This window comes from Aulonocara stuartgranti (genome assembly GCF_965226115.1).
Source record: "Aulonocara stuartgranti genome assembly, chromosome: 16".
Taxonomy (NCBI): Eukaryota; Metazoa; Chordata; class Actinopteri; order Cichliformes; family Cichlidae; genus Aulonocara; species Aulonocara stuartgranti.
The window spans coordinates 6552244-6564713 of record NC_138952.1 but is presented as its reverse complement, the minus strand read 5'-3'; the positions used below and the strand labels follow the sequence as shown (position 1 = coordinate 6564713).

Genomic DNA, 12470 nt, shown 5'->3' with positions numbered 1-12470 from the left:
ACCCGGAAAGAACTGACATAGGAACCTGAAGTGGATTCAAATTCAGGAGCTAAGTATAAGAAACCCAGCATTTAACAGAAAATTGTAATAAGTCAACATGTCGAAACAGAATTTAAAAAAAATTATCTATGCATGCAAAATATTTCAGAGCTAATGGTACAAATGAAAAACGTGTTTAAAAACCCCCAAAAAGAGCTGTTAGAAAAAGAAAAAAGGCCAACATCAGCCTGTCCCGTTTAAGAGAAATGCATTTATTGCATTTTTTTTTTGCAATCACCCTGTACGTCTGTGCCAGCACATTTTTCATATTTTTCTATCATTTTCATTAAGCTGCTCTATGCTCTCTCATCCATCCTTATCTCATCCAAAGCAAACTGCAAAAAGCACTCTCTCTCCTTCATCAGCAGCAGCTTTATTCCTCAGTTGCTTTTGGCTTATTAAGCTAAAAGTTCCTAGCAGTCCTGTTTTCAGCCTTGGCTTCATGAATTTGTTTTTAAGGAATCTTTGTTTTCTTCTTCTTTTGTTTATTTTTTCCAGGACTTCCATTTCTCTTAGTGTTGAATTTTTGTAAACAATGTATTTTGCATTATTAAGAGTTTCTGGACTGGCAGCACAGTTGTGGCATCTCATATGGTGATTTTCTCATTAATACAATTATATTCTGATTATAGGAAATTATCACAAGATAGGATATAAAAAAACTGTTTATTGTTCAAATAAATGACCCGTCTTTACATTCTCTCTTAATATGTGTACTAAGTGTCTTATTAGGCTTGGCAAGACTTTAAAATCAACTAATCAAACATCAGTATTTACCAGCTATGTCACCAGTTACTCTCTCTCTTCAGGGTTTAATCCTAGCTCGACCTCTTCAGCAACCTCCTGTACCTCACTGGCTGGTGGAAGCAGCTCATTGGCTGCTTCTTCTGCTCTTTTATCCAGAGTCCCCTCTAGAGCCTCCTTCAGGGTGAGGCCTCCAGCTTCTGAGTCTCTTACCACACCTTCCTCTGCTGGCATGTTTGGATGATGCCTTTGCAGATGCTTGACCACCTGGAACTTCTGCTTGGCTCTGTAGGAGCAGTGGCGACAGCTGAAAGGTTGCTGCTTGGTGTGAGACAGGTAGTGATGTCTGAGACCCGCAGGCCACCTGAAAGCCTTTTGGCACAAACCGCACGTGTATGGCCTGTCGTCGCTGTGCTGGCGCTGGTGGGTCTTCAGTATGAAGCTAGTCTTGAAGGCTTTGCCGCACTTCTCGCAAACATAAGGGCGCACATCACAGTGCTGTGTGTCGCAGTGTGCGCGGAGGGCGTCTGCTCTGTTGGTGCGGTAGTCGCACTCATCACAGGCATACGGCTTCTCTCCTGCAGATGACAAACATTATTTAAAAATGTAACCAAATCACTTTATAACTTAGACATATTGCAACATTAAATTAGAAACTTTCACTTTATGCCTTTCTGCAGGAGACATTTGGTTTGTTTTCACCCCTGACCACTAGAAGGAGCTATTTAACTGATTGTGTGTATATGGGAATTTCTAAAGCTTTCCAGTGGGCTGGACTGATTTTGGCACCCGGGCCTTATGATTGACACTCCTAAATTAGACTGTCCAGTATGCAGTTTGGATACATCAGATAAGCATGTGGACTGTCAGTTTGTGTTTTGTGTTCAGTTTATAACCATCATATCTGCCTGAGCTGTATGGTAAATAAATGTAACGTCTCATTTTCCAACAGCAGCTCTTCAGCTGCATTTTTAGGGGTGAAAACAGCCACCTCTGATACCTGTGTGCTTGGTCATGTGGTATTTCAGCTGAGTCGCCCATTTGCACTTGTAGCCACACTCTGGACAAAGGTACTTCTTCTCTTCTTGGTGAACTCTCATGTGAAGCTATAAAAACATTAAAAATAAAATAAAAGGGACCTGTTATTGCTTTCATTGTGCTCCATTTCATGGAAAGACTCAAAATGAGCCTCAATAAGTAACTACACAACCAGAGACACAGTAAACGCTTCTGCCATCGTTCTTTGTTTTTAACTTTTAACATGTTGGTCTCAGCGGTTTTGTTGTCGTCTTACAGATACCCGTTTAGTTTTTACTGCGTTTTGTTCCCATTTACTGCTCTTGGTCCTGTTCTGTGCTATAAAGCAAATTTAACTCATCTGGCTTCTGTGAGCCTAAGATCAGAAATCAGGCTCAATAGTTACATGAAATGTTTATCATTTCACTAACTCAAACTATACTAATCCGGATTTATGATTCTAGCTACAAATGATGCCATCTTCCAGGGAACTGACTGGTCAGTAAACCTGCTGATTTCCAATCTCAAACATAACCAGCTCCAGATCACATTATTTCTGCAGCATAAGATGCCAAGTTGATGCACGCTGGCATGAAATGAACATCTTCATAATACGGAAAAGCCAAGTTTAACTGTGAAGACACCTGGAGCCTAAATCCTGCTTGAAAGTACACACCACTATTTATAAATTACATTTTTAATTCTTTTGTTTTTATTGAGCTTCAAAACCTGTTTTTTTTATTCCTTCTTGTGTTTTTAGTTTCCTCGCCATTTCTCTGTCTCAACTTTAAGCTACTTTTGTGCTCCACTGCCTCTGTTTAACGTGCCGTGTAATGTCTCTGTATTTGATATTTTAGTTAGTCCTGTTTTGTTTTTCTCTGATGTCTTACTGTGGTTTCTGTCCTCACCTAGCCTATCATTACTGGCTATTACTTCAATCCAATCCATCCCCAGCCTACATTCAGCTCCTTCCTCCCCTCAGTTTTTGCCCACTTGTGGGTTTGTTCACCCTCCTGTTTTCCAAGCTTGTGTCTTAGTCCAAGTTAACCCTTTAAGTTGTATTAACAAACTCTCCAGCCAGCTTTGCTTGTTTGACTTGTTTTTTTAGTAATAAAGTTGCTTTGAATATTTAGCATCCTGCATTATCTAAAAGCAACGTGTCGATAGAAGTTTTTTCAGTGGACGTGGATACAGATGAACAGAACCAACTGTCTGGGATCTATGGAAGCTTGTTTGGTACCTTCAGCCTCGATGGATCGGTGCAAGTGTAGCTGCACTCCTCACAGCTGTAAGGCTTCTCCCCAGTGTGGATGCGAATGTGCCACGTGATCTTCTGCTTGTTCCGGGTCGAGTACTGGCAGTCGGTGCATTTGTACAAGCGCTTGGTTCCGTGCGAGCGGAGGTGCTGCTCCAGGACCAGCTGATGGTGACAAGCAAACTGGCAGGTGCTGCACCTCAGTGCCTTGTCCTCCGCAGGTCCCTCCTCATGTTCGCTCAAGAGGTGCTGAGCCAGCAGCTGCCTCGTTTTGGTAGCAAAGGGACACACGTGACACTGATGCGCCAGGTGAGCTCTCTGATGAAGCTCGAGGCTTTCCTTAGTTTCAAATGACTCCTGGCAGGTGTTGCATTTCACCTGGGGGTGCTTGCTCTGCTGGTGGGCCCTTAGTGTGATGTCGCTGCTGCAGGTGTAGTCACACTGCTTGCATGAGAAACGCACCTGGAGCTGGTGCACACGCTTGCAGTGGTTTCTCAAAGCGACCTCTGAGCTAAACTGAGCGTCACAGTGGGTGCAAACGTGCTGCAGCTCCCCCGTGTGGCATCTGCGGTTGTGGCGTCTCACGTCGTCGAGCGTGTAGCTGCTGAAGTCGCACAACGAGCAGAAGTGCGTGGGCAGTTTGTCGTGAATGCGTCTCTTGTGTTGGCGCAATTTGGTCACCGCCCCAAAGGTTTTGTCACACACGTCACAGCGGTGACGGCCGACACCTGTGTGGAGAGACTCGTGCTCTTCCAAGCGGTAGCGCCGCGTGGTGCTGAAGGGGCAGAAGCGGCAGCGGTGAGGTCGTGCACCTTTGTGTTTGAGTGCAATGTGCTGCGTCATGCAGCGCTGCTGTTTGCAGCTGAAAGTGCAGTGCTGGCAGTGCAAACGTTTGGGTTTGGCAGCACCGAACTTTTCCTTGCCATGACTACATAAACTGTGTCGGGTCAAAGAAACTTTAGATTTGGCTACAAATGAACAGAGAGCGCACTGTACTTCACCAGGCCTCATGCAGCCTTTTCTTTCATGGCTGTCTAAAGCTCTCTTCTGACTGCACTTAAATGCACAGCTTGGACAGCCAAAAATTTGACGTTTCTTAGAAACTTTTACAAGATCTTCGTCGAGTTTCTCCACCAGCTCTTCTCTTTCTTTGATTGAGTCATTCCCACCTTCATCACCTGTTTCTGAATTGGTCTCATTCTCCCTTTTCCTGAATCTTCTTCTGCAGGTCGAGAGGTGCCGTTTAATTGTTATGAGCCTGACGGATGAGAAGCTGCACAGCTTGCATCTGAATTTCCCACCCTTTTTACTATAAAGGGACTTTTGCTGTTTGTTACTGGAGATCAGTTTCTTCTGACTTTCGGTTTGCTGGTTTTCAGATGCACTGGATGTAGCAGCATCATCATTAACAAAGGTCTTAGAATGAGATGAACACTCAGGATCAGTGGAAATTTTATTTTGCTCTGTCTGATCTGAATTGGATCCCTCCTGATCTACAGTACAGCTCTCCTTTGGAGCAACACTTGTTTCTGAAATGCCTACAAATGTCCTCGTTTTCCGTGGCATGGCTGGGCACTTCTTTTTAAGGTGGCCATCGAGGCCCCGCCTCTGCTTGAACTGCGCACCGCAGGCCTGACACTTGTGGCCCTTCATCCTGCCCTGGCACAGAGCTTGGCAGTGGTGCTTCAAAGCACTCTCTCTGCAGGTGACATAAGAGCATTTCTCACAGCGGTAAACACCTTCAGCTGGCACCACGAGCATCTGCACCCGTCCCTCTAACACCATGGCTTCTGCTTGGTCCTTGTCATACTTTTTCATAGCATTCAGACGCACCTCAGATTGTAATGGCTGACTGTGCTCAGGTGGAAAAGTAGAACTGATTGTTTCACAGTTTCTGTCAGGTGTCTGACAATCTCCGGGCTCAACCAGTTCAGCTGTGTTATTTAGAGGCTCGTAGCTATCATGTATATCTTCATCATGTTCCTCTGATGAGAGGTCTGCTTTTACTTGTGACGCCTCGGGCCTGTTAGAATCTAAAGTAGGAACCCTTTCAGAGTTTTCAGAGGGGGTTTGAAAGTCAGAGGTGGAGAGTGCAGTTAGAACGAGGGTACAGTATTCCTCAGGACTGCCGATGGGCGAAGGACTTTCTGTAATGGTCTCCTGAGAAACAACGTCAAAAACTTCCTCAGGTTGTGAAGCAGGAGACGTTTCTCTGCTGCCATCGTGGTAAGGCAGGACTTGGTCTCTTTGACCTTCAGGAGTACCAGAAGGTGGAGGTCCTTCAGGCAGCTTGTGAGTAACTGAAGGCTTGTTGTAAAAATCCTGCATGAATTCAGCCGAGCTCCTCTCCTTCTCCTTTGCAGCGTAGTTGTCCAGCCACGCTTTGTCCCCGGGCACGTACCCATGTGTTTTCCTCTTGTGAAGGAAAAGGCTGATGCTGCTAAAGGAGGAGTAGAAGCAAAGGGCGCAACGAAACTCTTTCAGCTTGGTGTGTTTGCAGTTCTCGTGATTCTGAAGCGCCTGACGGTAGCAGGTGGTGTACATACAGTATTTGCACTTGAACACGGCGGACTGTCTGTCCTTTCCGGAGTGTTTGGCCAACATATGGTTTCGAAGCTCATATTTGCGCTTGCAGGCGTAAGCGCAGATCTCACACATGAGTGATTTGGCTTGGTGCCGTAATTTGTGGCTGTTTAGCTGGTCCATGCGGTGACAGCGATATGGACACTGATCACAGGGATACCTAGGAGAGGAAACAGGAAGTATTGAATCTAGAACCAACAATGCTTCTTCCACCTCCACTGTTCCCCACCTTAAAGACCCACAGCTGTGCATTCTGGTGTTGCGCTCTTAAGAAACTCAGCTTACACAACAGATCCAAAATTAAAATATAACAAAGATGTGTAAGAAACCTCTTGAGTGCGTACCTAAGGTCCCCTGCATGTTTCCTCATGTGGACGTTAAGGTAGTGTTTCCATTTGGTGACGTATCCACATTCGGCACACATGAAGTTCTTATCATCTGAGTGAGTGAGCATGTGTTTGGACAGGTAGGACTCATCTCGGCACTTGAACTCACACAGGCTGCACTTGTGGGGCCTCTCACCTTAAAGAGGAAAAACAAGTTTAAGAGTTATTGTGTCACAAGGGAGAAATGCCCAGACTTTAAGGCAGGATTCATGTGACCAAACCCATCCTCACCACTGTGCATGAGCATGTGCCGCTTCAAACCCCGTTTGTGCGAGGTCACGTAGCTGCACTGAGAGCAGCGGTGGATCTTCTCGTTGGCGTGCAGATGCCCGAGGTGCTGCTCAAACTCCACGGGGTTGAACGTGACAAAGGAGCAGAAGTCGCAGCTGAGCTTTTCAGGCCCTGCATGACCGAGCCGCTGGTGCTGGAGGAAGACTGTTTTATTGGAGCAAGAAAAATCGCACTCTGAGCAGTGATAGGCGAGGTGCGTCCGATAATGATCATCCATGTCTGTCTCGCTGTTAAAGAGGGCGCCGCAGGCGTGATGACGGCATTCCACTGCTTTGACTCCGTGAGCCTCGGCAGAGTGTCTAATGAGGTCTTTGTGATGAGAACTCTGGAAAGAACAACCCTCCTGAAAGCAGGCCAAGGGTTGGCTGTCAGACGGGATGTTATGTGACTTCATGTGAGCCTTCAATGCGCTGCTCAGGCGAAAGCTTCCCCCACAGGTCGGACAAATGTAGCTGTAACAGTTTTCGCCATCTCCGGCGTGCACGCTGATTAGATGGCGCCGGATTGAGCTCCTCTCCACGGCGGAATACTCGCACAAGTGGCACCGGTGGATCTTTTCGCCAGCCTCTCTGAGCCTGTGAACACGCAGCTTGCTCTTGCTGGTGAAGTAACGCTTGCAGGTGGGACACTGGAGGCTTGGGTCGGGGAAATGCAAACGAAGGTGCTCCTGGAGGTGAGAGCGCATCTTGAAGCAGCGACGACACTTGGGGCAGGTGTGGGTGCGATAGATGTGCTCTGATCCCTCTGCAAGGTACTCTGTTAAATAGAAACAAATTGAAAATGTTAGTTTAAATATACGTTTACAAGAATAATGGGTTGTCTTTGTTACAGTTTATATTTTGCATTGTTTACTGTTTTTTCCTTCTCTGTCATTTTGATTAAAGAACAGATCTTTTATGTCATGTTAAACAGTAATGAGAGATGGTTTTTTTTGTAATAAACCACTTGTGATGGGCACCAATCACTCACAACATCTGTCTAATAATGTGTAGGTCTCTTTTGTGGCATCAAAAGAGCTCCTAGCTTTCAGGGCATTGATGTGGGACTCCAACGGGTGTCTGTACTGCGACTTTGGCAACAACTTTGAGATTATAAAATAAGGCCTCTCTGGATCCGAATTGTTCCAGCACATATCAGTAGGATCATTGAGAACAGGATTTAGGACTCTGGAGTTCAGGAAAGCCATGAGCTCTGCAGTTTTTTGTGGTAAGACAAGGGTCACTGTCCTGCTTGGGGGGTTGCCACCAACAAGATTTTGTCTACTATGAAACTAACTTCTGGTTTGCATTGAGGAGACCACGTCTACTTTTAATAGCAGGCTTTGGACATTCCTTTCTGATTAACCTTTAAATTAAGGCCATACAGGGTGGACCTGAACCTTTCCTCAACTTTGCAACTAAATGTTTCAATCACATCTTCACTCCTGTGTTTGTGTACTACTATTGCATGTCATTAATGTTTGCCTACTCTACCATAGTTTCGTTTGTTGTCCATCTACTGTACTGTTTCTTCTCATTCTCCTCTTTCCCTTTGCAGTCTGCTGGAGGACTTTTCCTGTTACAGATTTTTTTTCCCCCACTTTTGCCAAATATTGTCTCGTGAGGCATCATTGGCTTTGTCTAGGAAGAATTACAAATCTTTGAGGAAGTGCCATCACGTGACTTGGACTGTGGAGGGTGGAGCATTTCCTTCCTACTTGAATAAGCTTATAACGTCCTAGCTTGACCAGTCAACCAGTTATGTGGAGAGAGAGGAACATTAGCACAATTAGGGTATAAACAGTGGTAACAGCACTTTAGGAGGTCCTAGAGCAGGAAAGGATATTGAGTCAAATGAAAACTGCAACTGAACAGCATCATTTTTATTATAAAGGCACAGGCCAGTATCAGGCAGAACCTGTTGTACAAGGACAGCAGGATGAAGGTCAACCTGGGTATACACTAATCTCAGAATAGATGATGATGTGGTTTCCTGGAGGGAAGAAATTCATAATGGTGGAACCAACAGTGTCAGGGGAGGGGTGTGAAGAAGCAGGCGAGATAACAAAGAACCAGCGACTTGATCTTAGAGACTCAGAGCTTTTGATTGTCATTTTGCAGTTTCTTGCACTGCGAAATTGGGTAGCTGGACCACAAAGGTGCAAAAGTAAAGAAGAGAAAACAATATACAACCCCAAAAAAGGTGTTACTTGATGACTTCTACATCTGGCTAAAGCTCCATCTAGTGAAAATGTCTGCAAAGTGTAGGATCATTGACACGTGTATAAAGTGCCAATTGGTACTATACAAATCAAATGTATCAGAATTAGGAGAATCATGGCAAAGTGACTTCCATGTGAGTGCCCAGGAGCCACTGTGTTCAAGCAGACTGTCAGATTTAATGTTGTAGCTGATTACAGTGGTCACCATAATAATCCACTAAGCAGATAATAGGTGTTCTTACCTTTGGATGGCACTGATGTAGCATCTCCTGCTAAAGTCGTGTCTTTCATGCCACCTGGCCTCTCAGGTTGTTCCTCTGGCCCACAAGCTCGATTTTTTCTTTGTGACACGCTGACCTCAGACAAGCAGCTTTCCTTATAGCCCATCGGTGTTGGCTCCTGCTCATTCCCTAAGAGAAAATAATCATAATTTCCATCTTACAGCTAAGGTTTGAAGGTATGAGAGTTCCACCTCCCCGCAGGGCCCACTTACCTTGAGCATTATTTGGTAGATATTTGTGTTCCAAGAGGTGGCCATTCAGGGTTTTAGCATTTTGAGAGACAAACTGGCAGTGAAAGCAGCCAAAGGGCATGTGTCCTTTCCGATGGCTTTCCATCTCAGCTTGTGTAAGGAATGACTTTTTACAAGCCCGGTAGGTGCAGGGCACAAGAGTGAGGCCATGTGTAGACATTATGTGGGCTTGATACTCGTCACGGTCCGAGACACTGAAGTAGCAGCCTTTCTCAGAGCAGGAGAACGGGCCTGTCAGGTCTGGGTCACTGTGGCTGGTTTTAAAGTGATGTTTAAGAGCAACTGGTTTGGAAAAGACCTCAGCACACCGAGAACACTTGAATCTGTCCAGCTGCACTTTACTGGATGAAGCGATTTGTCTTTGTGAACAGGGGTGAGAGGCAAACATGCCGCTGTCTGAAAAGCTCTGTCCACATTTTTCACAATGAAAATCCATCGTCTCCATTGTGTCTAAAAAAAATAAAGAGTAAAGCCTTAAAATTTCACAACAATTTAATATCATGTTAGGGTACACATGCACAAGTTAAACATCAGACTCTATAACATTCCTGTCCTTTTCAGTCCTTTCTGACTGTATGCATCAGCTCATTGAGTGACTTATGTATGTATGTGTATATATGTATATATTGTACTATTCTTAGTTAGTGTATTGTCTGTCTTGTCTTAATGTTGGTTTATAATGGAGCACTGTAACAAAAAATAATTTCCCCCAGGGATCAATAAAGTATTCTGATTCTGATTATGATTAGTTTCACATCTGTGTTTAACGACCAATCACTCCATGTGTGTATAAATAACCCTGTTCGTTCTTGGTGTTGGGCTGTCTGTTCCTTGTCCTTCTCGCACTCTTGTGAATTCCTGTTTTGCTTTTAGTTTTGATATTATTCAGAACTTCTTTTTTTTTGTTTAAATCAAACATTATTAAGGGTTTGCTTTTTCTTTTGTTCCATTTGTCATCTCACTCCTGAACTATGATATGGGATATTAATTCCCAGCATGTGAAAACACAGTAGAACCTGCATCCTCCTCTGTCACACCAACCCTCTGCATGTCCTCCTTCACTACATCCATGAGTCTTGTCGGTGGTCTTCCTCTTTTCCTCCCGCCCAACAGCTCAGTATTAGACTTTGATATATATTTTGTGCATGTAGATAAAAAAAAAAAAGTCTGGAATAAAGTGGTATCTTAATGGTGCTGATATGATCATAGTTGCTGGAAATGCACTGATAACACCCGAACTTTTCAAGCTGAAAACCCACAGACTTCCAAATGTCCCCACTGTAGCATACAGTGGGGCAAAAAGTATTTAGTCAGCTACCGATTGTGCAAGTTCCCCCACTTAAAATGATGACAGAGGTCAGTAATTTGCACCAGAGGTACACTTCAACTGTGAGAGACAGAATGTGAAAAAAAAAAAATCCATGAATCCACATGGTAGGATTTGTAAAGAATTTATTCGTAAATTAGGGTGGAAAATAAGTATTTGGTCAATAACAAAAATACAACTCAATACTTTGTAACATAACCTTTGTTGGCAATAACAGAGGTCAAACGTTTACTATAGGTCTTTACCAGGTTTGCACACACAGTAGCTGGTATTTTGGCCCATTCCTCCATGCAGATCTTCTCGAGAGCAGTGATGTTTTGGGGCTGTCGCCGAGCAACACGGACTTTCAACTCCCGCCACAGATTTTCTATGGGGTTGAGGTCTGGAGACTGGCTAGGCCACTCCAGGACTTTCAAATGCTTCTTACGGAGCCACTCCTTTGTTGCCCGGGCGGTGTGTTTTGGATCATTGTCATGTTGGAAGACCCAGCCTCGTTTCATCTCCAAAGTTCTCACTGATGGAAGGAGGTTTTGGCTCAAAATCTCACGATACATGGCCCCATTCATTCTGTCCTTAACACGGATCAGTCGTCCTGTCCCCTTGGCAGAAAAACAGCCCCATAGCATGATGTTTCCACCCCCATGCTTCACAGTAGGTATGGTGTTCTTGGGATGCAACTCAGTATTCTTCTTCCTCCAAACACGACGAGTTGAGTTTATACCAAAAAGTTCTACTTTGGTTTCATCTGACCACATGACATTCTCCCAATCCTCTGCTGTATCATCCATGTGCTCTCTGGCAAACTTCAGACGGGCCTGGACATGCACTGGCTTCAGCAGCGGAACACGTCTGGCACTGCAGGATTTGATTCCCTGCCGTTGTAGTGTGTTACTGATGGTGACCTTTGTTACTTTGGTCCCAGCTCTCTGCAGGTCATTCACCAGGTCCCCCCCGTGTGGTTCTGGGATCTTTGCTCACCGTTCTCATGATCATTTTGACCCCACGGGATGAGATCTTGCGTGGAGCCCCAGATCGAGGGAGATCATCAGTGGTCTTGTATGTCTTCCATTTTCTGATGATTGCTCCCACAGTTGACTTTTTCCACACCAAGCTGCTTGCCTATTGTAGATTCACTCTTCCCAGTCTGGTGCAGGTCTACAATACTTTTCCTGGTGTCCTTCGAAAGCTCTTTGGTCTTGGCCATGGCGGAGTTTGGAGTCTGACTGTTTGAGGCTGTGGACAGGTGTCTTTTATACAGATGAGTTCAAACAGGTGCCATTCATACAGGTAACGACTGGGGGACAGAAAAGCTTCTTACAGAAGATGTTACAGGTCTGTGAGAGCCAGAGATTTTCCTTGTTTGAGGTGACCAAATACTTATTTTCCACCCTGATTTACGAATAAATTCTTTACAAATCCTACCATGTGAATTCATGGATTTTTTTTTCACATTCTGTCTCTCACAGTTGAAGTGTACCTCTGGTGCAAATTACTGACCTCTGTCATCATTTTAAGTGGGGGAACTTGCACAATCGGTGGCTGACTAAATACTTTTTTGCCCCACTGTATAACTTACCCTTTAATCAGGGATAATATATAGAAAAAATTAATGACATACAGATATTGATATTAATATAACTTTGATAGTACATAGTGGTCTTTCATACTGATGAAGTTACTGCACTAGTGCTAACTGTAATAAGACACATCACAGGTACACGGTTACATGCACAAAATTGCAGGTGCTTACAGTAGAAAATGAACTTCAGTCAGACCTACTGCCCGGGTTTCCACGGTCCTTTGGATCCAAAAAACAAAACATCAACAGCTGTGTTTAACCGCAAGGCTGCACCGTCTGCCTCATTGAATCCACTTTTACTGACTGCCTGTTATAGAAATCCTTAGCTGTCAGTGAGTTACAGCAGCTGAAGTTTTTCTCGCTCTGATTAATAATATAAAGTGATTGAAACACGCCAATAATAACATCGCGTTTAATGCTAGCTGAGCTAACCCTCATTAGCTTCTTGAGACGCTCATCGCAAAGTCTTTGCGTCCCTGTTAGCTTTTCATCGCTGTTGCGGTTCAAGCCGTTTAAA

At 44.5% G+C, this 12470-nt stretch overlaps 2 protein-coding genes across 2 annotated transcripts in view; one reads left to right on the top strand and one right to left on the bottom strand.

The window, feature by feature from the left end:
• LOC309691066 (tensin-1-like) overlaps positions 1–12470 on the top strand; it is a 243244-nt gene that overhangs the window by 17183 nt on the left and 213591 nt on the right. The window lies entirely within an intron of this gene.
• On the bottom strand, positions 687–12230 carry znf142 (zinc finger protein 142). Its single transcript, XM_082508598.1, has 8 exons — positions 12125–12230; positions 9009–9497; positions 8758–8925; positions 6256–7071; positions 5983–6160; positions 3041–5798; positions 1784–1889; positions 687–1361 (listed from the first exon to the last, which is right to left on the bottom strand). The coding sequence occupies exons 2-8, from the start codon at positions 9490–9492 to the stop codon at positions 832–834; spliced, it is 5040 nt and encodes a 1679-aa protein (XP_082364724.1). The 5' UTR covers positions 9493–9497; positions 12125–12230; the 3' UTR covers positions 687–831.

Bases quoted from the DNA above. Each gene is read 5' to 3' on its own strand.
- znf142 (XM_082508598.1), bottom strand. From the start codon at position 9,492: ATGGAGACGATGGATTTTCATTGTGAAAAATGTGGACAGAGCTTTTCA. The intron at 7,072-8,757 runs GTAAGAACACCT...TCTATTTAACAG, and splicing joins TACATCAGTGCCATCCAAAG to AGTACCTTGCAGAGGGATCA. The intron at 5,799-5,982 runs GTACGCACTCAA...TTCCTCTCCTAG, and splicing joins AAACATGCAGGGGACCTTAG to GTATCCCTGTGATCAGTGTC.